General features: G+C 45.6%; 1 protein-coding gene across 6 annotated transcripts in view; it reads left to right on the top strand.

Moving 5' to 3' along the window:
- LOC140422747 (rho guanine nucleotide exchange factor TIAM2-like) overlaps nt 1-27,115 on the top strand; it is a 586,909-nt gene that overhangs the window by 469,323 nt on the left and 90,471 nt on the right. For all 6 annotated transcript variants that reach the window (XM_072507702.1, XM_072507695.1, XM_072507699.1 and 3 more), the window contains 2 exons: nt 8,110-8,289; nt 18,622-18,690. In XM_072507702.1, the coding sequence (XP_072363803.1) occupies nt 8,110-8,289; nt 18,622-18,690 (249 nt within the window). The remainder of the gene's footprint in view (nt 1-8,109; nt 8,290-18,621; nt 18,691-27,115) is intronic.

The raw sequence follows: 27,115 nt of genomic DNA, 5'->3' as shown, positions 1-27,115 counted from the left end.
CCACATTGCAGTGGGTCCTTGTCCCGCTTCAGGATAAGAGAGATCAGCGCCCCGGACATTGTCGGGGGCAGGGTCCCCCCCTCCCTTGCCTCATTGAAAGTCCTCATTAGCAACAGGGCTAATAGGACCGCATACTTCCTGTAAAACTCAACAGGGAACCCATCTGGCCCCGGGGCCTTCCCCGCCTGCATGCTCCCCAGTCCTTTAACCAGCTCCTCTGTAGTACAAAAGTTACTTGCCACTGTCCGCCCAAGCCTGGATTTTGTCCAGGTCATGCTGCATTTAGATATAGACTGTTTCAATATCTGAAGAATTATGAACGGTGCTGAACATGGTGGTGTCATCACAAATATTCCCACTTCACACGGTCATTGATGAAGCAGCTGAAGATGGTTGGTCCTAAAACACTATCCTGAGGAACTTCAGTAGTGATGACTTGGAGCTGAGGTATTTGACCTCCATCAACCACAACCATTCTCCATATCGCTAGGTATGACTCCAACCAGTGGAAAGTTTCACACCTGATTCCCATTGACTCCAGTTTTGCTCGGGCTCCTTGATGTCGCACTTGGTCAACTGCAGCTTGAGGTCAAGGGCAGCCATGCTCACCTCCCCTCTGGAGTTTAACTCTTTGGTCCATCTTTGAACCAAGGCTGAAATGAAGTCAGGAGCTCAATGGCCCCAGCATGAACCGAACTGAGCGTAGTGAGCACTGTTGATAACCTCTTTTGTCATTTTGCTGATGATCGAGAGTAGACTAATGGGGGTGGTAATTGGTCAGGTTTGATTTGTCCTGTTTCTTCTGTACAGGACAATTTTCCTCATTGTAGGGCAGATGCCAGTGTTGTAGCTGTACTGGCTCCGGCTTGGCTAAGGGCTCGGCGAGTTCTGGATCATAAGTCTTCAGTACTAGTCATAGAATCCCTACAGCGCAGAGGGGACGATTTGGCTCATCGAGTCTGCAGCGACCCTCCGAAAAAGCACATTACCTAGACCCACTTCCCTTGTAACCCCATATAACTCCACCTTGCTTGGATATTGTCAAGACCCATAGAACAACGTAATGTCAAGACCTGTGTCCGTGATAGCCACTGTCTTCCTAATTGCAACTGTGTTATTGGAAGAGCAATTTTGGAAAAGGACAGGCAGGAAAATCACCCAAAACTCATTATTTTACAACCTAATCATCAGTAACAGTTGCTTTAGCAGAAGCTATGACCATTGGTTGCTGCTGTACCATCTCCATTGGCTAAAGGATGATACCTGCTTACAGAAATGAAGGAAAATTCATTTAGAAAAAGGCTGATTGAAGGTGCTGTAGAAAATACAATGTAAAGTATGCACTGACCTGCTTTGACTGTCCCAACTAAATCCAGATCTTCCCAACTCTTGAGTGTTGGGAAGAGAAGCTATCACCCAAGACACTTGCTGAGTGCTGGAAAGTGCAGTTGTAATGTGAAGTGAAGAGAAGAGTGAGTAAAACTGCCGAAGCGCACGGTACTATGTATTTTGGATGTGACATTGCAAAGTACTTGGAGCCCTTAGAATTTAAGAGAACACGTATTCCGCTCTTTTATGAATTGTCAGGTGATGAATTAGTCATGGTAGAATATCCACAGTGGGATTCTCCGTCGGCGGGATTCTCCGTCGGTGGGATCCTTCGCTTCGCACCCACACCCACAGAATTCCCCACGGCGTGGGGGTGCCCACAATGGAAACCCCATTGGCCGGCTGCCGGGATGGAGGATCCCGCTGCTGGCAGTGCTGCGTCTCAGCAGAAAACAGGTGCAGCAGGACGGAGAATCCCGCCCCCTGTGTCTCCTGAATCTATAAACCTCATATCCGCCCACAAAGCACAAGTCAGAAGTGTGATGGATTCCTGTCTCCTTGCCTGCGATGATGCAGCTAAAAGAGAGTTAAGAGGCTTGATTCCATCCAGGGCAAAGCAACCTGCTTGATCAGGACTCCATCCACCCACTGACATACTGTTGGTGTGTGCTCCCTACTTGATGCACTATCTCAACTCATCAAGGCTTCTTTTGCAGCAACGGCAAAACTTGTGACTTCCACCACCTCTAGGTAGGTGGATGCATAGGAACAGTAGCACTTCCATGTGTCCCTCTAATTGACATGTCATCCTGAATTGGCCATTTATTGTCGTTCCTTCACCATCATTCGGTCAAAATTCTGGAACTCCATATCCAACAGAACTGTGGGAATAGCTTAATCACACTCCGGGCAGTTCAAGAATGCAGCCCAGCGTCACCACCTGAGGACACCTAGGGAAGGGCAATAAATGCAGTCATGCCAGAAAAGTCCCTGGGCGGGATGGGTGGGGGCTCCGATGGGGCCTGGCCCGTGATCGGGGCCCACCGATTGGCTGGCCGGCCTCTCGCTCCCCAGGCCTATTTTCTTACGCGCTGGCCCCTGGACTCCCGCGCCATGTTGCGCCGGGGCCGGCACGTCGAGGGAGGCCACTGCACATGCGCGGGTTGGCGTGGCGCACAATTCGCGCCGAGATGGGAGGCTGGAGCGCGTGAACCGCTCCAGCGCCATGCTGGTCCCCTGTAGGGGTCAGAATCGGTACTCCCAGAAGCCCGTTCACGCCGTCGTGAATCGCGACGCCGTTTCCGATGGCGTGGACACTCTGCTGCTGAATGGGAGAATCCTGCCCCCTATCTTCAGAATTTTTTTCAAATTTCTGGTGCGGGATTCTCTGTCCCGCCGGCGGCGGGGTTCTCCACCTTGCCAGCCAGCCAATGGGATTTCCCATTGTGAGCAGACCCATGTTGTCAGGAAATCCCCGGGCGTGGGTGCGCTGCTGGCGCAACGGAGAATCCAGCCTCTGAGGTTTACCACGCTTTATATTTATTGTGAGAAGTTTTTGTCATATCATCACTCCTCATGAAGGCACCGGCTGTTCCAAGGTACTGGAAATCCGCCATTGATTTTCTTGTTCCTGACTTCTTCATGGGTGTATTAAATTAGGCCATTTGAGATCTGTACGTTTAAAAACATAATGTGCACTTCCACGGTTATCAGTGCCATTTTATACTCAATTACTATTCACTCATAATAATTCATTGTTGATTGCTTTTCCACCATGAAATGCTAAATTGGATTTTAAGATGTATGCAGAATATCTTACCAGTCTGAGAATGCTTGAAGCATTGAATGGAAGGCAGACTTCATCAGAAACAAATTGTAAGTGACATTGATCCATGAGTAGGGTCAAAAGACTAATTCGTTGGAAAAGGAAGACGGATCAATGTGCACAGGTTTTATTTGGTACCGTCTGTATAATTCTTCAGCTGTAACTCTCAGTCCAATCTGTAGAGTTCCATGAGCCTTTCTTTAAACTCAGAAACCAAGTGGAAGCACCAAGGCCCATAGCACAGGACATGCCGGTTGAAAACTATTAGATAGAAAATGTTATGAATGAAAAGGTAATAATTATATGATGCCAAGCTTCAATTCAAAAGTTTGTAGATTGTATAGGGAGTGTGCAACTGTGAAAAGTAAGGAGTTTCATATTTTATGAGTTCTTAGGAAGGAATGAATTCAAGGAGGAGTAACTCATAAACTCAGTAATAGTTGTAAAATTTCCCATATTTAGATAAGAGCCGCAGAACGGTCAAAATTAATTTAAAGGATCCTGATGTGAAATACGAAAGATCAGTAGTGATGAATTTCGAAAACCAAATACAGAAAGAAGAGCTGAAATTACATTGTAAATTTTGGTGATAGGACATAATAAACCTATATGTATAAAAGGTTTAGTGAATAAACCGATTAAAAGAAGCAAGTATACCTTAATGCAGTCATTTTCAAACCCAGGGTCGCGGGCGATTGTTGGGAGGATCGCAGTGCCATCGGTCGCTGAGTTCCCGGTCGCGGGAAGAAGTGCCAATTGGCTGCGACCGGCTTTTAAAAATGCCAACCGTGACCTGCTTTCAGAATGCCGACCATCCCACATACGTGTGCCCCCTCAGCAATACGCAGGCCCAGAGCCTAACGAGGTAGATCACCTCCTCCTGACGTCAGCGCACTGACCCAGGAACAGATTCTTTTTAAAAATCGATGGAATCTTCTCTCCAGAAGAAGCGCCAGAAAGCAAGCCATGTCACATGCTTTGGGCCATTCTGTAGCTGTCAGCACTGCTGGTGTGAGCTCCAGGGCCTCTGATGAACAACCTATTAAGAAGAAGCTGAAATCAGGAACAAAACAGTGTAAAGATGATTTCTTGAGGTATGGGTTTATTAATTGTGCCAATGCAAATCAGGATGCAAAGCCCATGTCTGTTATATGCAGGGAAGTACCAGCAAATGAAAGTTAAAAATCCTCAAAACTGCAAAGGCACTTGAAGACTAAGCATGGCTACTTTGAGGACAAACCTCTTGATTTTTTTCAATATAGGCAGTGAGAACTAAAATCAGCATCTGAAGTCCTGAGTAGAAATGTAACACTGAATGACAAAGCAAGTGAGAGCCTGAGGACCAAGCAGGTCCATCCGTAACATTAAAGTTAAGCGAAAATGGTGGTCGTGAAATTCAGGTGGCGTGGATCGCAAAGTTTGGGCGGCGTGGGACGCGAAGATCAGCCGGTGTGGGTCATAAAGATTGGCCGGATGGGTTGCGTAGGTCGGCTGGCATGGGTTCAAAAGGATGACCGGTTGGTAAAAATGGGTCCTTGGCAAAACATACACCCTGCTGGAGCGACTGCTGCTTCCGGACGTGGAAGGGGAGGGAAGAATTGGGGATATATACAAGTGGCTGGCGGAGCAGGGAGGTGAGCGGGTGGTGAAGGTCAAAGAGAAATGGGAAGCGAAGTTGGGAATGGAGATCAATTGGGGAGTATGGAGTGAGACACTGCGTAGGGTAACGGGATCTCCTCTTGTGCAAGGATGAGCCTGATACAGTTTAAGGTGATGCACAGGGTGCATGTGACTCAGGAAAGAATGAGTGGGTTCTTTCAGGGGGTAGCAGATGAGTGTGAGAGGTGTGGGCGGGAGCCAGCGAATCACGCGCACATGTTTTGGGGGTTGCAAAAAATTGGAGAGATTCTGGGCGGCAGTGTTCGCGGTCATAGACAGGATAATGGAGGAGGAGGTGGATGCGGACCCTTTGATGCCGATATTTGGGGTTTCAGAGAAGCCGGAGCTCATGGAGAGGAGGAAGGCCAATGTCATAGCCTTCGCCTCTCTGATTGCACGACGATAGATTTTACTGGAGTGACGGTCGGCATCGCCACTGGGTGACCTGTACGAATTCCTGCAGTCGGAGAAGATAAAATATGAGTTAAGGGGCTCTGCAGCGGGTTTGAGAAAAGGTGGGGGATGTTTGTGACTGTGTTTGAGCAGCTATTCAGCGCAGGTTGTGTGTGTGTGGGGGGGGGGGGGCGGGGGAATGTTCACATGTTTTGGGGATGCAAGAGCTACTGGGAGGCGGTGTTTGTGACCCTATCGCGGATAGTGCGGGCCGAGGTGAAGCCGGATCCCATGATTGCGATTTTGGGGTTTTGGAGCTGCCAGAGCTGCTGGACGGGAAGGGGGCCGATGTTGTGGCCTTTGCCCTTCTGATTACCCGGCAATGGATTCTTTTGAATTGGAGGTCAGATACGCCACCAGGCATTGCGGCTTGGCTGGGGACCTGTATGAATTTCTCTGGTTGGAGAAGATTAAATTTGCCTTAAGGGGGTCAGAAGAGGGCTTTGAGGTACGGTGGGGGATTTTCATGACTATATTTGAGGAGCTGTTCGTCGCGGCAGGGGGAGGGAAGGGATTAAAAGGGGTAAAATGTACAAACTGGTAACTTTGTTTTGTTAGGATGTTGTTTTACTGTTTTTCCTGTGGCCCAGATAGTTGACAGGTTAAAATTGTTGACAGGTTAAAATTGTTCTCTTTCCCTCACAGCCTCCCCACTCCTCTGTGACCTCTCTGTTTTCTGTAGCCATTCCCTCAATGCTTTTCTGCTGTAGTTGCTTCTTCACCCCCCACCTCCACCATGTCCCCCATTCCCCGCTGCCTTGCCACCTCTCCCGCATGCCTCCGGCTGAGTGCCGCAACTCAATTCCCCACTGCTTGATACCTCTCCAGTCACAGGCTGCTTGTTTCCCGTTTTCCTGCTCACTAGTCTATCAGCAGCAAACTTGGGGGAGAAACAGCTTGTGATTGGAAAAACAGCTCTTTACAGAATACCAGTTCCACATATGGTGGGGGGGGTTTTGCTTGATTGGTCACCGGGCGGTACGGTAGCACAGTGGTTAGCACAGCTGCATCACAGCTCCAGGGTCCCAGATTTGATTCCCGGCTTGTGTCAATGTCTGTGCGGAGTCTGCACGTTCTCCCCGTGTCTGCGTGGGTTTCCTCCGGGTGCTCCGGTTTCCTCCCACAGTCCAAAGTTGTGCAGGTTAGGTAGAATAGCCATGCTAAATTGCCTTTAGTGTCCAAAAAGGTTAGGTGGGGTTACTGGGATAGGGTGGAGGCGTGGGCTTAAGTAGGGTGCTCTTTCCAAGAGCCGGTGCAGACTCGATGGGCTCCTTCTGCACTGTAGATTCTATGATTGAATTTTTCGATACATTCTGGGGGCAAATTTCCCCCCGCCCCTTGTATTTTGATCACTGACTATTTGATATCGAGTTTTTAAAGGAACTGGGCTTGTGGTGTGCCTCACCGAGGCGGAGGAGGTGAAAAATGATGAGGCAAGATGGAGGAACATGCATGGAACATTGTGTATTAAACAATTAAATTCAGAATAGCCAGGTTTAATTTCAGACCCTAATTATTATAATTCACCCAGTTAACTGAACTGAGAGATGTTTTTAAAAATAATATTTCTTGCTTTTCCTTGCTCTAATTGATGCTGAGGACTCGTGTCACAAATTTAATTGTGTTACTGCAGTGATCACCTGCAGTTCTGTTACTATTCTTCGGATAGGAAGGAACTGTGATAATACTACAGGGGGTGGCAGCAAAATTCCTTCTGTTAGCTATTTGAACCAAAGTTGAAACATATTCTTTATACCCTGTTTAGTGCGGAAGAAATCTCCCCATACCCCATAATTTTTAACTCACTTGGCTTTGATTCACACAGTTTTCACCTTACATCTGCTAATTTACTGGGTATTCAGTGGAACACACACCTTGATGTGATGCACAAAAGGCTTGAATCCCAAGGGTACTGTTTACTCAGGGTGTGGTGTGGAATTGTTAATTTCTCACCACACACAACTGAATGAATTTTATTGTCTTTGTCTATGAAGTACAGATCAGGACAGTGACAAACTAATGTGGATATTCAGAGGCTGGGGTCCAATTCTCACCCAGGTATTTATTTGAATGTTGATACAATGAAGGCAATGGGTTCAAGGTACTAACAAGCAAAGGAAATGATAAATTATTTCAGCTTTGTGAAAAGAAATTAAAGGTCAAAAGAATGTGATGGGGATTGATGGCTGCAACTCAGTTATACTTTGACCAAGGGAGTTTTAAGATCACCATTACTTTTTGTACATAGTGCTAGTTTTAAAACTATGTAAAATAATTGCAGTCGGCTAATTCAGAGAAAATATGGAAGGCAATTTTATTCACTGAAGCGTTTTTTGATTGAGCGATGGATTTTCACTGAAATTAAACTCTCTTTTTCTCTCCGCATGTGTTCTCTACTGAAGACGTTAACTCTTTGCTGATTTCACTTCCATTTGTAATGCCTTCATTATTTATGCATGAATTTTAAATGGAGCGTTGGCAAGATTTTCCACAGCAAAATGCATCACAGTTGAGCCAGACAGCCATCCAGCTGCACACCTTCACTTTCAACAAAGCTTTTTGGATAATAGCTGTAACAAGACTGTTGGCTGCTTCCCCTTCAATGCACACTGGCTGGGATCACCTAACTCGACAAAGTTCAGGCATCAACCCTTTACATTCTAAAACCATAATCGGATACTTTAAACAATTCTGCTTTGGCCATTGGATCAAATAATACATTTCTCAACATTTATATCGTTTTCAAATGATCTGATACGAAACTAGAATATGAAATGGTGATAGTTCAGTTAACGAGTCAGTTAGTTGGTTTTGTTTACCGTCTCTTTTATCCCTTTCTCTAGAGTGCAGAGCAAGTTTCTACATTCTGTCGAAGTTTATATGAACTGCAATCGTCTGATATGGATGGGCAGAAGGAGAACCTTGGTCAACACCTGAGGCCACTAGCACGACACCTCTCTGATGCAGAGAGACTTCGGAAAGTTATCCATGAACTTATAGATACAGAGAAGTCCTATGTCAAGGTATGTACAAAGGTTAAATTGATGGAGTGCACGTATCCTCATGAATTAAATTAAGTTTTATAAAATGAATGGCCCATACTTTGTCATCTAGTAAGATATTTGCCAACATCCTAATGTATCTCCCTCTTATTGTTATGCTGCTGACTCTTGCTAAGGAATGATTGCACAGCCACAGCTGCCTTTGAGAATCTTATTCATACCCATATTCTTGTATATACTGTCAGTAGCAACTGAGCTGATTCTGTCCTCTAACGTCCAGCATGCATATTCCCAGCAGGTGTTCCTGGATAATAATCGGGAATGGAAAACATGGTTGTTATTTCAGCACCCATAATCCAGGTGTTTTGAAGCCAATTGTAGTCTCCCGGTTGGTACCCAAGTAGGCACAGACCTGTTTCTGAACACTCTTGTCTGTGATTCTTATTGCTACACTCACTTGACTAAACCCTCCGGAAGCCTCAGATAAATACCTGTACTCCAATCCCAACAAATGCCCCAGTTTTACTATTGTGCTACTATTTAAAGAAATTGCTTGTAGTCACCTTTCCCAACATTAATTACATTTATCCTTTGTATGCCCTGACTTTTGAAAGCCAAGATCGTAAAGGCAGAATACCCTAGTCATCGTTTGCTTTACTGATGTTCAGTCCCCCATTTTGAGGGCGGATGAGAGCTGATCTAATATTGTGTAATTGATGGCTCATGGGACTTGGAATTTGGTGCTTTCTTTTATTTTTCAAGCCATGTAATTAGGGACGGCACTACTACCTCACAACGCCAGGGACCTGGGTTCGATTCTGACCTGGGTGACTGTGTGGAGTTTGTCTGCGTAAGTTTCCTCCGGGTGCTCTGGCTTCCTCCCACGGTCCAAAGATGTGCAGGTTAAATAGATTGGCTGTGCTAACTCACCCCTCAGTGTCCAACGGTTAGGTGGAATGGCAGGGAGTGGGCCTGGGTGGGGGATGTTCTTTTGTAGGGTCGGTGCAGACTCAATGGGCCGAATGGCCTCCTTCTGCATTGAAGAGATTCTATGATTCTATAATAACGTGTCAGCTGAAAGTTGCTAGGTGTTTGTATATATTTACAAAGTGAATTGTAGTTTTAGTGTGCTATTTTTCCATGTCCCAAATCAGTCATGGTGTGTTCTCAGTAAGATTATAATTTTGTGTGTAATTAGGGAAGTTTTGTGTTGTGGGAACTGCATTGATTGGCCAGGCTGACTGGCTTATTAAAGCTACGATACAGCAAATAGGAAACGCAGAGGCATGGATGTGTACCACACAGTATATTGGAAAAGAAAGAATAGATGCCTTTAACCACACTGTGGCTGGCATTGGCCCCTTGGCATATGCAAATAATTATTACAAACTTGGCTTGCTCTGAAGCAGCCAACATGCTACATTCAGATAAATAAATCTTCAACAAAGAATTAGTAATTTATCTGAGGGGTGGTGCTGGGAGGAGCAGAGCAAGTGTGCTCTTCACAGCCTCACACTAAATGAACCATTTGTTGTAACTGTGACTGTCGGTTCATGATCTCTGCTGTTTTTAGGCTTCAGTTCTTCCCTCCCTGGACACTCCTTCATTCATCCTGGCATCCTGTGCCTATCACCTCCCTTCCAACCTCTTGATTCGTCCCCAAGGACCTATTTGCTACAGGGGCTATGTGATGCTTGCAGTAGCCTGAGGGAACACAGTTATCTATTGGCAGACTTTGATGCCGCTCCAACTTCTTTATAATGATGTCCAATATCTGGGCACGTTAGATGTCTTCATTTAGGTGCAGGGACTGTGCCCTGCGTCACCACCAAACCAAATTTCTGGGTTCCAATCTATTCCTTGCATCCTCTTTTGTGGCTGAAATTCCCATTTAATTTTCCATTTTTCTACTGCCTACTCTACAGTACCAGCTAAACACCTCGATTGGTATATGAAATATCAGCTGACTGTAGAAATCTGTTCATCTTGAAAAGGCTTCCCAAATCCCAAAAAAGTACAGATGTGCTCATGAGATCTGCACAAATATTGAGGAAACAGTTGTCATCAGATCTACCTGCTCAGGCAATGGACGCCTCCTTTAAACAGTGGAGTCAGGGTGTGGGGACACTGACGGTTAGAGATATGTACATGGAGGGCAGACTAGCGACCTTGGGAGAGCTTAGGGGCAAGCTTCAGCTCCTGATAGGGAACAAACTCAGATATAACCAAGTCCAAAACTTCCTCCGCAAGGAAACAACGACATTCCCCCAGATACCAGGATGCACACTACTGGACGGGCTACTGACTGTGGACGAACTAGGGGAGGAAACTGTGCGGAAATGTAAGGATGACAGCTAGAGTAGGTACACTCACTCCTGGACGAGACGAGAAGGAAGAACTAGGCAGGGAGATAGGGGGAGGACGGTGGATTGAAGCACTGCACTGGGCAAACTTCACTTCCAAGTGCGCAGAGCTCAGCCTAACGCAACTAAAGGTGGTGCACAGAGCGCACCTAACCAGGATGAGAATAAACGGGTTCTTCCCGGAGGTGGAGGACGAGTGTGAGCAGTGCCAGAGATGTCCGGCCAACCACACCCACATGTCTTGGGTGTGCCTCAGACTTGTTGGGTACAGGATGTATTTCTTTGAGGCCTTGTCCATGCTTGTGAAAATCGTTTATTGTCACAAGTAGGCTTCAAATGAAGTTACTGTGAAACGCCCTTAGTCGGGTTGGGGGGGGGAGAGTTGGCAACGTTTATGGAGGAGATGGGGGGAGTAGACCCGTGGTGGTTCTTCGCCAGTGTATAATGTTTACTCGAGGATTGACTTCTTTATTATGGAGAGGTTGTTGTTGTTATTGTCGGGGGTGAGGAAAACGGAATACTTGGCAATTGTCATTTCGGACCATACTCTGCCTTTGGTGGATGCGGTCCTGGAGAGGAGACTAGCGTGGAGGTTGGATGTGGGACTGCTTGCGGATCTGAGTTTTTGTGTGAGGATGGCAAAGGTGATTTATGATTATGTGGGGTTTAATAAGAATGGGGAGGTGTCACCATCGGTAATTTGGGAGGTGCTGAAGGCGGTGGTGAGGGGCGAGATCATCTCCTATAAGGCGCAGGTGGATAGGGAGGCAAAAGAGGCGTGGCAGCGGCTGGTAGATTAAATCTTGGAGGTTGATGGGAGTATACGGAAGATCCCACTCCGGAGCATTTGGTCAGTCGAAAGGAACTGCAGGCACAGTTTGACCTTTTGTCTACAGGGAGCACGGCACCCCAGTTGAGGCTGGGGAAGGGTTTGGTGTGCGGGTACGGGGAGAAGGCCAGGCGCTTGCTGCCGGGACAGCTCCAATAGCAGACAGCGTCGTGCGAGTTTGTTCAGGTCTGGGATGGGGCACGGGTGCTGGTGGCGCTGGAGCAGATGAACAGGGCATTTGAGTAGTTTTATAAGAGGTTATATCAATTGGAGCCTGCGGGCATGAGTCGGACATGAGTTGGTTCTTGGAGGTGCTGGAGTCTGCTAATGTAGGAGAGGAGGACAAGGCATGGTTGGAGGAGCCACTGGGGATTGAGGAGGTTTGGATGGCGATCGGGAAGGTGCAAATGGGTAAAGCCCTGGGGCCGGGTGGGTTCCTGGTGGAATTCTATAAGAGGTTTTTGGTTAGGCTGGAGCCGCTTTGGTGAAGATGTTTGAGGACGCGGTGGCTAAAGGGGCACTCCCAGAGACGATAAATTTTATGAGCCTGGTGGGTAGGGTCAAGGCAGATTTGTTGAGGTGAGACAGCCTCCCCCTATCATTGGAACGCCGGGTGCAGGCGGTAAAGATGAGTGTCTTGCCACGGTTTTTATTTTTATTCCGGTGCATACTGGTCTTTTTGCCGAGCATTTGTTATGGAGGTACACAGTTTATTTTGTCATTTGTATGGGCAGGGAAGGTGACGAGGATTCAGATGACAGTGCTTCAGAGAGAGTAACAGTCGGGGGGGTTTGGCTCTTCCAATTCCGATGTATTACAATTGGGCGGTGAATGGCGAGAAAGTGCAGGACTGGGGTAGGGATCCGGAGGCAATGTGGGTGAGGATGGAGGCAGGGGGTCTGGGTTGCAAGCGCTGGCAAGAGCGCTGCTCCCGTTTGCCCCAGGGAAATACTCGAGTAGTCCGGTAGTGGTGGTCATGCTGAAGATATGGAGGCAATTTTGGCAGCATTTTAAGTTGGGGCGGGGTCGAAGGTGATGCCGGTTTGATAGAATCATGTGTTTGAGCCGGCGAGACTGGATGCTCTGTTTTGGGGATGGGAGGAGCGGGGGGTCTTGGAAATGAAGGACTTATTTTTAGAAGGAGGTTTGCGAGTTTGAAGACGGAGAAGTTTGGGATTCCGCAGCGGGGAAGGCTTCCCCAACATTTCGAGTGATACCTCCCTCTTCATTGTTGGAGGGGATGTTTTCCATAATGGAGTTCAAGATTCTCAAGGTTAACATGCAGGTTCAGTCGGCAGTTAGGAAGACAAATGCAATGTTAGGATTCATGTCAAGAGGGCTAGAATACAAGATCAGGGATGTACTTCTGAGGCTGTAGAAGGCTCTGGTCAGACCCCATTTGGAGTATTGAGAGAAGTTTTGGATCCCGTATCTAAGGAAGGAGATGCTGGCCTTGGAAAGGGTCCAGAGGAGGTTCACAAAAATGATCCCTGGAACGAAGAGCTTGTCGTACGAGGAACGGTTGAGGACTCTGGGTCTGTACTCGTTGGCGTTTAGAAGGATGCGCGGGGATCTTATTAAAACTTACAGAATACTGAGAGGCCAAGATTGAGTGGATGTGGCGAGGACGTTTCCACGAGTAAGAGAAACTAGAACCAGTGGGCACAGCCTGAGACTGAAGGGACGATCCTTTAAAACAGATGAAGAGGAATTTCTTCAGCCAGAGGGTGGTGAATCTGTGAACGCTTTGCTGCAGAAGGCTGTGGAGGCCAAATCACAGAGTGTCTTTATGATAGTGATCTATAGGTTCTTGATTAATAAGGGGATTTGGAGTTATGGGGAGAAGGCAGGAGAATGGGGATGAGAAAAATATCAGCCATGATTGAATTGCAGAGCAGGCTCGAAGGGTCGAGTGGCCTAATTCTGCTCCTCTTTTGGGCAGCATGATAGCACAGTGGTTAGCACTGTTTCTTCACAGCTCCCGAGTCCCAGATTCGATTCCCGGCTTGCGTCAAAGTCTGTGCGAAGTCTGCACTTTCTCCCCGTCCCTGCATGGGTTTCCCCCGGGTGCTCCGGTTTCCTCCCACAGTCTAAAGATGTGCAGGTTAGGTGGATTAGCCATGCTAAATTGCTCTTGGTGTCCAAAAAGGTGGGGTGGGGCTGGGTTACAGGGATAGGGTGAAGGTGTGGGCTTGGGTAGGGTGCTCTTTCCAAGATTCGATGCAGACTCGATGGGCTGAATGGCCTCCTTCTGCACTGTAAATTCTATGATTCTATGTCTTATGGTCTATGAGTTGGGGGGGGAGGGTGTCATCTTAGTGATTTATGGAAGATTTTAGAGGAGGATATGGCATCGCTGGAGGGGATTAAGGCCAAGTGGGAAGAAGAGCTGGGGGTGGCATTGGAGGGGGGGCTGTGGTGTGAGGTGTTACCTCAGCCTCGTATGCGAAACTGAGTTTAATACAGTTAAAGGCGGCGCACAGTTTTCACCTGATGAGGTTGAGAATTAGCTGGTTGTTTGAGGGGGCGGAAGACACTTGCGAGCAGGGTGGGAGAGGTCCAGCCAACCATGTACATATGTTCTGGTCCTGCCCGAAGTTGGAGAGATGTTGGGGGTCGTTTTCCAGCACCATGTTGGCGATCTTGCACTTGGATTTGGAGCCCAGTCCCTTTGGGGTGTCGGACTTGCCAGGGCTGCAGACGGAAGCGGGGGCAGACGTTTTTAGCCTTTGCCTCGCTGATTGCTCGCAGGCAGATCCTGTTGGGGTGGAGGTCAGCTTCTCCACCTCCTGCATCAGTATGGCTTGGGGCTCTGATGGTATTCCTGTATTTGGAGAAGATTAAGTTTACCTTGAGGGGAACAATTGAGGGGTTCCACAAGAGATGGGGTCTGTTTATTATAAAGAATTGGTTGCTGTCAGCTGCTAGTGGGAGGACGGGGTAAAGGGAATGTTATTGGGGTTATTGGGGTGTTGGTTTGTAGAGTGGGGGGGGGGGGGGCTTCTGTTGTCCTTGTTGTTTTGCATTGTTTTGTTTTATGTATAAAACATTTTTTTAAAAATCCAAAGACATTTTTTTAAGTATGCCTATGTTAAAGACACCATAGATTTACTGAGCCCAAGAATCTCACGCCTTTTTTAATTTTTCAAGGAAATGTCTGGCAATGTACAATTTCTACATCAACCTTTTGACATTAAATCACTTTTTCACAATAAAATTTGCAGTATCAAGGGGCGGCACAGTGGCGCAGTGCTTAGCACTGCTGCCTCACGCGTCGAGTACCCGGGTTTGATCCTGGCCCCGGTCACTGTCTGTGTGGAGTTTGCACATTCTCCCATGTCTGTGTGGGTCTCACCCCCCCAGAACCTAAAGATGTGTAGGGTAGGTGGATTGGCCACGCTATAAATTGACCCTTAATTGGAGAAAAAAGAATTGGGTACTTTAAATTGAATAAAGAAATTTGCAGTATCGTGAACTGGGTATAAGATTGGACTTTAGCTTGTGCATGTTATGTGTATCAATATTTGTCTTCTACTTCCTGATGATCAGCTATGATTGTAGTGATTGTATTACATTGGTTAATCATCACTCATCAACTTTACAGATGCTTTTGTCAGCCATCATTCTTCCTCATACCAAAAATCCTCAAACAGTAGGCACTTAAAAACATCTGGACATAGTTATAAGACGGAATCTGACTGCAGGGTTTAGACGATGGTTGCAAACAGTTTGAGTTTACTGTTGTGACATCCTACAATTAGATCAACAACTATGTCCATGTGTGGATATCCATTGTTCTCATGTTCCATGGTCAGCTATCCAGTCTTCTCCACATTACAACTGTGTGGATAATTTCAGTGTCATTTTACTTCAATATTTTATATGTGGGTTTTCTCTTCATATTAGGGCAGCACGGTAGCACAAGTGGATAGCACTGTGGCTTCACAGCGCCAGGGTCCCAGGTTTGATTCCCCGCTGGGTCACTGTTTGTGTGGAGTCTGCATGTTCTCCCCGTGTCTGCGTGGGTTTCCTCCGGGTGCCTTGGTTTCCTCCCACAGTCCAAAGACGTGCCGGTTAGGTGGATTGGCCATAATAAATTGTCCTTAGTGACCAAAAAGGTTAGGAGGGGTTATTGGGTTACGGGGATAGTATGGAAGTGAGGGCTTAAGTGGGTCGGTGCAGACTTGATGGGCCGAATGGCCTCCTTCTGCACTGTGTGTTCTATTATTCCCCTTTTCCTATTTGGTTTCTGTTGTGTCTATCTCTGGTTGTGTTTTCTCATGTCATCCTTTTTATGCATTCTCTCATTTTTTCCTCTTCTTTTGCTTATTTTCTCTTTACCTCTATGTCACATTTTCAATCTCTATCTTTTGGTTTGCTTCTCGTATTTTATAATTCACAGCCATCCCATATTCATATTTCTTAAAATTCAGTAGTCTGTGCCTAATTTGTTTTTCCACTCAATCCCTCCCTCACAGCAGGTTTTTCCTTCCCCTGTGAGTCATCACCATGGTTACCTTCTGCTCTCCAGGCCTCTGAGTCTTAGCTCATTGCCTGAGATTTTTGAACTAGGGCTCCTGAAAGAGGAACCCTGTATATTTGACTTCTCCGTATTTCATTGCTCTGCTAACTCCCTACCCATTGATGAAGTTAAAAAGGCTGCAGAATTGCTCTTTTTGTTCCATTCTGTGTGAAATTTCTTTCTCATAAAACATTCCAACGCAATGAAAATAACTCAGTCTGCTACCTACCTTCATTCTTTACCAGTTGCTTTTTAAATTAATGTATGGGCATTGGCATGGGTTTGACTTGCCCTCAAATCTTCCCTCTACAAAGTATTCTCTCTCTCTCCCTTGTGACCAAACAGGCCATAAAACCACAGCCATATTGAGTAAATACAGAACTTACTAATTACTTTATTGGACAATGTACTAGTACAGTAACACAGAAAATATTTGCCCAGAGCCACAATTAGTTCATTATATTAATTAATGCATGAATGCTTAGAACAAATTAGCTTTTCTTCCATCGGGCAGAAGATACAAAAGTCTGAGAACAGCTTCAAAAACAGCTTCTTCCCCGTTGTTACCAGACTCCTGAATGGCCCTCTTACGGACTGAACTGATCTCTCTATGCATCTTCCGTACTCCATATGCTTCACACGATGTCTATGTATTAACATTGTGTATTTATCGTATGTTCTGTGTTTTTCATGTATGGAACGATCTGCCTGGGCTGTATGCAGAACAGTACTTTCCACCGTACATCGGCACACGTGACAAATCTAAATCTTTTAGGAACTGTGATTTTGACTGTTTTTAAAGATGAGCCCATCAGAGTGATGGATATAATGTCAAATAGAACGTTATGTATCCTGTGTTAGTGTCAAGACAAGAACATGAATGTTGTGTGTAGCAGTTAGATGTGGAATCAAACTTCCTCTGCTCAATAAAAAAACCCTCAGTTCCAACTTCAGAAGAGCGTTATTACTGTACCAATATGGCATTTTCCACACCAGTCAATCTATGGACTCATGAGTGAGATCGCAAAAGTAGAACATCTCTGTGTATTGAGTTTAATCCAGATAAGAGAAGGGGCTGTTTAGCACAGGGCTAAATCGCTGGCTTTGAAAGCAGACCAAGGTAGGCCAGCAGCACGGTTCAATTCCCGTACCAGCCTCCCCGAACAGGAGCCGGAATGAGGCGACTAGGGGCTTTTCACAGTAACTTCATTTGAAGCCTACTTGTGACAATAAGCGATTTTAATTTCATTTTCATTTTCAAGACCCTTACAGCCATCACACAAAGGAGTCTTGCATCCCATCAGTCTGGGCTAGATTTGAACCTGTTGCTCTAGTTTATAATTCTCTTTGATTCTGTACTGAAAACCTTGAGTATATATTGATAGTTGTTGAAAAATATAAAACCAAAAGACCATTGAAAATGTTTTAACTTTCAGTTTACATATTCCTCTCTGGGTTTGAGGGGCTGGAGCATCTTTATTAGGGGGTATTTTCCAATTACAGTGAGTGATGTGATTACATTTTCCAGCTAGTCTCATTTGAATGGCAGTTTTAATAATTTCCTTATGTCAAGCTTTTCCTTTTCTTGTGCTCCCCAAGGTCAGGAATATTGATAGTAAGCACTCCCAGTTCATTAAAGCACAGGCAAATGCAAAATAAAGCATTCCCTGCCCAAACCTAATAACATGCCTTGTTCCAATCTACAGATGAGTCCCTCAGCAACATCAATGTCATTCTTATACCATATCCAATACCAATCCTCCTTTGGCTTCTTTAAGTGAGATTGTCAATTAGTGCCAAATTAGAGACACTTATGTGGAGACCCTTTCCCCACCAGGAACTAATTAATCCTATCGAACCTCAGCCCACATCAAATCCTCACATCCAGAGGACAGAGACTTTCATCCCTTCCGTTTGAGTTGGTCCTGAATCCAAGTCCCAGGGATGTTAAAACTGGTTGCTGGTGTGTCAAACATATTTATTTTAGTATATGGAGACAGAATACTCACAGATAACAGTGCCCGTTTGAAGACGTGATATCTCGGTAGCCAAAACAAAATAGCCAGTTTATGCTTACCTTATTTAGAGATGCAATTAATTATGTATTGTACTATAGAATTATCCAACGTCACCTTTTTTATACATCTTCCGTATCCATCATGAGAAGGAATGCTGTGTGGAACAGTGGCTCAATGGTTAGCATTGCTGCCTCACGGCGCCGAGGACCGGGGTTCGATCCCGGCCCCGGGTCACCGTCCATGTGGAGTTTGCACATTCTCCCTCTGTCTGCGTGAGTCTCACCCCCACAACCCAAAAAAATGTGCCAGGTAAGTGGGTTGGCCATGTTAAGTTGCCCCTTAATTGGAAAAAAAGAATTGGGTACTCTGAATTTTTTTTAAAATGAGAGGAAATGCTTTTATACAGAAGTATTAGGCAAGAACAGTGGATTTTGGTGTTGAAAGTTAAACCGTTATTGTTTCAGTTCTATATAGTAAATAAACGCTATACCTAGAACCTGTTAAGATGGCTACAATGATGATGCAGTGAAGTACTCACTGATGGTAGAGCACATGAACATAATACAGAATTAGTTAACAAATGTTTCAGTATTCTTGAATAATGGTATTTATCTTTTTTAGGATCTAAGCTGTCTGTTTGAAGTATATCTGGATCCCCTACAAAATAAGACTTTCCTAACACAGGATGAGGTATGATACCTGAATGTTAATTTATTTTCTGATTTCTTGTTGTAATGTGGTTTAAGGCAAATGCTTCTCATGTTCACTACTGCTGTTTATTATATGTAGTCATGATGTGAAAATACCGGTACATCATGCCTACCACCGATACCACAAACTTAGCAACAGTGATGAGATTCAGGAACTACACCAAGAACAGGAAACTTGAGAAACTCTGCATCACCACCAGCAACAACCAAGCCTCCCCCAGTTGAAACCAGTACCACTACAGGGAAGTCCATTGTCAGACTACACCCTTCTCGCAGACAAAATTGACGTTCTCAGCCGAGGGCTCAATTTCTGCCCGTGTTTATTGTTGATTGGTGTAAATGTGGGAGAAAATGTGAAAAAAGAGAATTTTTTAAAAATTAAAAAAAAATTAAATTTCTGCCCAGCGCCAAAATGAACCCCATTGGTCTCGTGACAGACGCAGAGGAATTCATCAGGCGAATGAGGCTCCGGGAGTTCTTCCAGAAACCCCATGATGTCAACAGCGAACCCAATGAGACGACCAACGAACCAGAACAACCAGAGAGATCCGCAGTGCAGCAACCGAAGAGGAAAGAATCAAATTGGACACCTCCGGAAGGCCGCCCTAGACTCGACAAGAGTATAACTCAAGCTATCAGGAGATGCGTCAATGCCAGACTCATCAGTCGCATTCACAAGATAGCCCCAAACATCACCCAAGCACAACGCAATGCCATCTGCGCTCTCAAAACCAACCGCAACATTATCAAACAAGCAGACAAAGGACAAGCTACCGGCATACTGAACAGAACGGACTACTGCAAAGAAGTGTACAGACAACTTAACAACCAGGAACACTACAGGCACCCGCTGATCCGACCAAAGAACACACGCGCCAATTCAACAGACTGATCAAAACCTTTGATCCAGACCTTCAGAGCATCTACTTGCTCTCATCCCGCACACTCCCCATGTTGGAGATCTCTACTGCCTCCCGAAGATACACAAAGCCAACACACCCGGCTGTCCCATTGTATCACGCGATGGGACCCTGTGTGAGAACCTCTCTGGCTATGTCAAGGGCATCCTGAAACCCATTGTATAAGGAACCCCCAGCTTCTGTCGTGACACTGCAGACCTTTTACAGCAACTCAGCACCCATGGATCAGTTGAACCAGGAACATTCCTCGTCACAATGGACGTCTCGGCATCCCCCACGTTGACGGCATTTCTGCAACAGCCTCAGTACTCAACTCTGACAACTGCCAATTTCCAGAGGCGATCCTACAAATCATCCGCTTCATCCTGGATCACAAAATCCTCACCTTTGACAACCAGTTCTTCACCCAGACATACGGAATAGCCATGGGGACCAAGTTTGCACCTCAATATGCCAACATCTTCATGCACAAGTTGGAGCAAGACCTCTTCACCGCACGGGATCTTCAACCGCGATAGATACATTGACAACATTTTCTTCCTTTGGACTCACGGTGAAGAATCATTGAAACGACTACACAACGACATCAAGTTCCATCCCACCATCACACTCACCATGGACGACTGGCAATGACATTGGCAAATAGGGTTAAGGAAAATCCCAAGGCTTTTTACACGTGCATGAAATGCAAGAGGGTAGCCAGGGAAAGGGTTGGCCCATTGAAGGACAGGGGAGGGAATCTATGTGTGGAGCCAGAGGAAATGGGCGAGGTACTAAATAAATACTTTGCATCAGTATTCACAAAAGAGAAGGAATTGGTGGATGTTAAGTCTGGAGAAGGGTGTGTAGATAGCCTGGGTCACATTGAGGTCCAAAAAGACAAGGTGTTGGGCGTCTTGAAAAATATTAAGGTAGATGAGTCCCCAGGGTCTGATGGGATCTACCCCAGAATACTGTTGGAGGCAAGAGAGGAAATTGCTGAGGCCTTGACAGAAATCTTTGGATCTTCACTGTCTTCAGATGATGTCCCGGAGGACTGGAGAATAGCCAATGTTGTTCCTTTGTTTAAGAAGGGTAGCAAGGATAATCCAGGGAACTGCAGGCCGGTGAGCCTTATTTCAGTGGTAGGGAAATTACTGGAGAGAATTCTTCGAGACAGGATCTACTCCCATTTGGAAGCAAGTGGACGTATTAGTGAGAGGCAGCACGGTTTTGTGAAGGGGAGGTCGTGTCTCACTAACTTGATAGAGTTTTTCGAGGAGGTCACAAAAATGATTGATGCAGGTAGGGCAGTGGATGTTGTCTGTATGGACTTCAGTAAGGCCTTTGACAAGGTCCCTCATGGCAGACTGGTACAAAAGGTGAAATCACATGGGATCAGAGGTGAGCTGGCAAGATGGATACAGAACTGGCTAGGTCATAGAAGGCAGAGAGTAGCAATGGAAGGGTGCTTTGTTTAGAGGGCTGTGACTAGTGGTGTTCTGCAGGGATCAGTGCTGGGTCCTTCGCGGCTCGTAGTATATATAAATGATTTGGTGGAAAATGTAACTGGTCTGATTAGTAAGTTTGCGGACGACACAAAGGTGGTGGAATTGTGGATAGCGATGAGGACTGTCAGAGGGTACAGCAGGATTTAGAATGTCTGCAGACTTGGGCGGAGAGATGGCAGATGGAGTTTAATCCGGACAAATGTGAGGTTATGCATTTTGGAAGGTCTAATACAGGTAGGGAATATACAGTGAATGGTAGAACCCTCAAGAGTATTGAAAGTCAGAGAGATCTAGGTGTACAGGTCCACGGGTCACTGAAAGGGGCAACACAGGTGGAGAAGGTAGTCAAGAAGGCATATGGCATGCTTGCCTTTATTGGCCGGGGCATTGAGTATAAAAATTGGCAAGTCATGTTGCAGCTGTATAGAACCTTAGTTAGGCCACACTTGGAGTACAGTGTTCAATTCTGGTCGCCACACTACCAGAAGGATGTGGAGGCTTTAGAGAGGGTGCAGAAGAGATTGACCAGGATGTTGCCTGGTATGAAGGGCATTAGCTATGTGGAGAGGTTGAATAAACTTGGTTTGTTCTCACTGGAACAACGGAGGTTGAGGGGCGACCTGGAAGAGGTCTAAAAAACTATGAGGGGCATAGACATGGTGGACAGTCAGAGACTTTTTCCCAGGGTAGAGGGGTCAATTACTAGGGGGCATAGGTTTAAGGAGCGAGGGGCAAGGTTTAGAGGAGATGTACAAGGCAAGTTTTTTTTTTTTTTTACACAGAGGGCAGTGGGTGCCTGGAACCCGCTGCCGGAGGAGGTGGTGGAAGCAGGGACAATAGTGACATTTAAGGGGCATCTTAACAAATACATGAATAGGATGGGAATAGAGGGATATGGACCCCGGAAGTGTCGAAGATTTTAGTTTAGACGGGCAGCATGGTCGGCGCAGACCTGGGGGCCCGAAGGGCCTGTCCCTGTGCTGTACTTTTCTTTGTTCTTTGTACTCTCCAGAATCAGTTGCATTCCTGGACACACATTTCCATCAAGGATGCACATATTAGCACTTCACTCTGCCACAAGCCCATGGATAACCTCGTGATGCTCCACTTCTCAGCTTCCACCCTAAACACGTTAAAGAAGCCATCCCCTCTGAACAAGCCTTCAGTATACACAGGATCACCTAGGATGACGAGGAACACAACAGACACCTACAGACATGACCTCCTTCTGCACTGGTAAATTCTTGTGATTCTGTGAAAGACGCCCTCGTACGAATGGGATATGGTGCTCGACTCATCGATCGACAGTTCCGACGTGCCACAGCAAATAAATGCACCGACCTCCTCAGAACACGAACACAGGACATGACCGACAGAGTACCCTTAGTCGTCCAGTACTTTCCCCGAGCGGAGAAACTACAACATCTTAGCCTTCAACATGTCATCGACGATGACTAACATCTCGCCAAGGCCATCCTCACACCTCCATTACTTGCCTTCAAACAACCGCTTTGCCTCAAACAGCCCATTGTTCACAGCAAACTACCTGGCCTTCAGGAGAACAGCGACCACGGCACCACACAAGCCTACCACACCAACCTCTGTAAGACATGCCAGATCATCGACATGGACATACTCATGGATTCGGCCAACATTGTCTACCTCATACGCTTCAGGAAAGGATGTCCCGAGGCATGGTACATCGGCGGAACCATGCAGATGCTAAAACAACGGATGAACGGCCACTGCACAACAATCGCCAGGCAGGAATGTTCCCTTCCAGTCGGGGAACACTCAGCAGTCAAGGACATTAAGCCTCTGATCTTCGGATAAGCATTATCCAAGGAGGCTTTCACGACACACAACAATGCAGAATCGCCGAGCAGAAACTGGTAGCCAAGTTCCACACCCATGAGGATGGCTTCAACCAGCATCTCAGCATCTACATTACATGTAATCCCCACCATACTGCCCGGGTTTGCAGAATCCTACTACCTATCCTGGCTTGAGACAATTCACACCTCGATTACTTGTGATTATCACTCACTCCACCCACACTGTTCCTGTAAAGGCTCACATTCCAACCATTCTTCACATTCCAATCTGTAAGTATCTTGCAGTTGTGTCTCTCCTATATATGCAGTGATTATGAATCTGCCTCCACTTCACCTGATGAAGGAGCAGCACTCCAAAAGCTTGTGATTTCAAATACACCTGTTGGACTTTAACCTGGTATTGTGAGACTTCTTATTGTATGTAGAAGAAGAGTTATTGGGACTCAAAATGTTAACTCTATTTTCTCTCTTCACAGATGTTGTTAGACCTGTTGATTTTTCCAGCATTTTTCTGTTTTTGTTTCAGATTCCAGCACCCACAGTATTTTGCCTTTATTAATATATGTGAATGTTTCTCTCTGTCCAGGTGCAGTCCCTCTCTGCTTCAAATCTACTGTCATTGCTCCTCGTGTCAAAAAATCAACCTTTTGTCCCATTTATCTTGCTAATTACTGTCTCATCTCCAAATTGCCTCGCCTCTCTCTAATCCTCGATCGTGATGTTGCTTGCTATCTAAACTCATGCCCGTCTTTCCTGGAACTCCTGTGGTTTCAATCCATCCAATCAGGTTTCTGCCCCTGTCACGGTACCGACTTTTATCAAAGTCACAAATGACTGAGGCTAAGGCAAGCTATCCCTCTACTTTCTCCTTTTTCTTTCTAAAATAAATTTAAAGTACGCAATTCACTTTTTCCAATTAAGGGACACTTTAACGTGGCCAATCCACCTAGCCTGCACATCTTTGGGTTGTGGGGGTGAGACCCATGCAGACATGGGGAGAATGTGCAAACTCCACAAGGAGAGTGACCCGGGGGCCGGGATCGAACCTGAGTCCTCAGTGCCGTGAGGCAGCAGTGCTATCCACCATGCCACCCAAGTCCACGTTCTTCTTGACCTGTCTGCAGCCTTTGACACAGATAATCACACCATCTCCCTCCACACCCCTGCACTGCAATCACATCAATTTTTATGACACCCACCTTGTTCCATTCTTATTAATCTAATTTTAGTCAGAGAATTACCTACAATTGTTCCTCTTCCTGTTGCTCCACAGCGACTTAGCCCCCCCCAACAAGGATCTGTCCTGGCCGGGTCCTATTCTCTTTCTCACCATATGCTACCATCATCAACATCAGCCAAAACCACAATTTTAAAATATTAATTTAGAGTACCCAATTATTTTTTTCTCCAATTAAGGGGCAATTTAGAGTGGCCAATCCACCTACCCTGCACATCATTGGGTTGTGGGGGTGCAACCCACGCAGACATGGGGAGAATATGCAAACTCCACACGGACAGTGACCCAGGGCCGGGATTCGAACCCGGGTCCTCAGCGCCTCAGTCCCAGTGCTAACCACTGCGCCACATGCCGCCCCTCGGCAAAAACACATTTAACGCTGTTGTTAAATTATCAAACTGTTGTTACCAACTCTATTTCTCTCCCTGCAGTCCAAGACTGGACCAGAATGTTCACAACCGTAGTCTCCTTATTGACCCTGAGATGAGGTGCTGTTCACATATTCATGCCAAAATTCAAAGACTGGAATTTCTAGTACTGCGGCAGCCACTATTTAACCCATCTGCAGATGATACCCTTACCCGTGCCTTTTTTACCTATAGACTTCACTATTCCAAGACAGTCCAGGCTGGCCCAATAAACTCTACCCTACGTCTTCCATATCTCTGCTTGCACTAAGTCCCATTCACCCATCACATCTGTGCTCACTGACCTACATTGGCTCCTGCTGAGGCAAAGCCTCAATTTTAAGTTTCTCAACCTTGTTTTCAAATGTCTCTCCAAGATGGCGCCGGAGCGAGGCGACTCTCTGCGAGCTCTCCCAAACAGATCCACCTTTTACTTAACTTATACTCGTTCCCTATTATGTATTTTCTTTTATTCCCTTTTCTTCCCATGTACTTAATGATCTGTTGAGCTGCTCGCAGAAAAATACTTTTCACTGTACCTCGGTACACGTGACAATAAACAAATCCAATCCAAATGTCTATGACCTCTCCCTATCTCTGTAATCTCCTTCAGCCCCGAATCCCCCTCAAGACATCTGTCTCATACAATTCTAGTCTCCTTAGCATTCCCGATTCTAGTTATTCTTGCATTGGTGGTCATTCTATTACATAGAACATACAGTGCAGAAGGAGGCCATTCGGCCCATTGAGTCTGCACCGACCCACTTAAGCCCTCACTTCCACCCTATCCCCTTAACCCAATAACCCCTCCTAACCTTTTTGGTCACTTTAAGGGCAATTTATCATGGCCAATTAACCTGACCTGCACGTCTTTGGACTGTGGGAGGAAACCGGAGCACCCGGAGGAAACCCGCGCAGACACGGGGAGAACGTGCAGACTCCGCACAGTGACCCAGCGGGGAATCGAACCTGGGACCGTGGCGCTGTGAAGCCACAGTGCTATCCACTTGTGCTACCATGCTTATCAGAGCTTCCCGAAGCTCTGGAATTATCCCCTTTAAACTCGCTATCTCTCTAACTCTCTTTCCCCCTTTAAGATACTCCATTAAAATGTATTTATATAACCAAGCTTTGTCCATCAATGCTTATTTCACCATATATGACTCAGTGTCAAATCTTGCTTTATAATGCTCTTCTGATGCACCTTGGGATATTGTATGACATTAAAGGTGCTATATAAATACAAGTTGTTGTTTTACTATAGATTACTTGAGTGCTTGTAAAAAACAGCACAGACCATGTGGAACCACGTTTTGTTGCTGGCTCTCCCCTGCCCCTGCGCAGGAGCAGTGAACCTTTATCCATAGGTGTTTGCATACATATACAGAATGACAGTTGCATTTAAATGTTGGAAAGAAACCTGATTGCATTCCATCTCTCAAAATGCAATATGTTTAAAAAGTTCATGGAAAATCTATTGCAGGAACACTTGGGGTCATTTAGATTGCGTTCACGGCTAGCTGCAGTTTCAAAGCAGTAGCCATGAAGCCACAACAGGACAATGCAGAAGGCAATTTTGCCTGAATGTATTGTGACATTATACTCAAATTGCATCATGTGTTTTTTGTTCATGGAAAGATGAATTGGTATGTCATCAAACCTTTTGTATTATAACTGGAGTCATTCCATAGCCAAATGCAGATAACCTGGATGTGGTTTGCTAGCCAGCAGAACCACATTGATGTGATATGTAAATTGGATGAAGTCTTCAAAGCAAATGCACTTTAGTTTGACATATCAGCAGTTTTATCATTACTTTATACTGTTGCTTTGCACACAAAATGTTGATCACAATCAAAAATCTTAAATTAAACAATATGCAAATATGATTTAATATAAATTCCTCTGGAGTCACCGCTGCATTTCAAATCTGACCTTATGAAAACACACACCACCAATTTAGAATAGACTGTGAGGTCGACCCAGAACAAGATGGGATGACATAAAAATGCCTCTCAACAGGAAATGGGCCTTAATGCTACTGAGGTTCAAGTGAAATGCCTGACCATGATGATTAGAAGAAGTTGCCACTGGTAGCATCTTTTATAGATAAGCCACTAGACCAACAGAATCAAACCTAAGGATTCTTATTTCTACAATTCTACAAGCAAATAAAAAAATTATTGTCCATGAAATATGGATGTGATATCTCCAGTTGTCCCTTTAGCTAATCCTTTTAACAAGTGCATCACTGTGGTGTTATTCTTTCAACCTCCTTTATATCCCAGTAACATTAAGGCATTTGGTTGCTTTTAGTCCAGATTAAAATCTAGAATGAAAGTTGTTAATAGTGTTGTTTATAGTGAGGTCCAGCATATCAATTCCATTATTTGGTTTTCAGTCTGCAATCCTGGTTGCAAATATGTTTCCTATTTTAATTGTTTTTTGTTGCTGGTAGTTATTATGGCCACAAGCTAAATTCTGCTGTTGATTTGAAGTAGAATTCAAGCCCCGTA

This window comes from Scyliorhinus torazame, chromosome 1, assembly GCF_047496885.1.
Source record: "Scyliorhinus torazame isolate Kashiwa2021f chromosome 1, sScyTor2.1, whole genome shotgun sequence".
Taxonomy (NCBI): Eukaryota; Metazoa; Chordata; class Chondrichthyes; order Carcharhiniformes; family Scyliorhinidae; genus Scyliorhinus; species Scyliorhinus torazame.
This window is presented reverse-complemented; position numbering and strand designations above follow the sequence as displayed.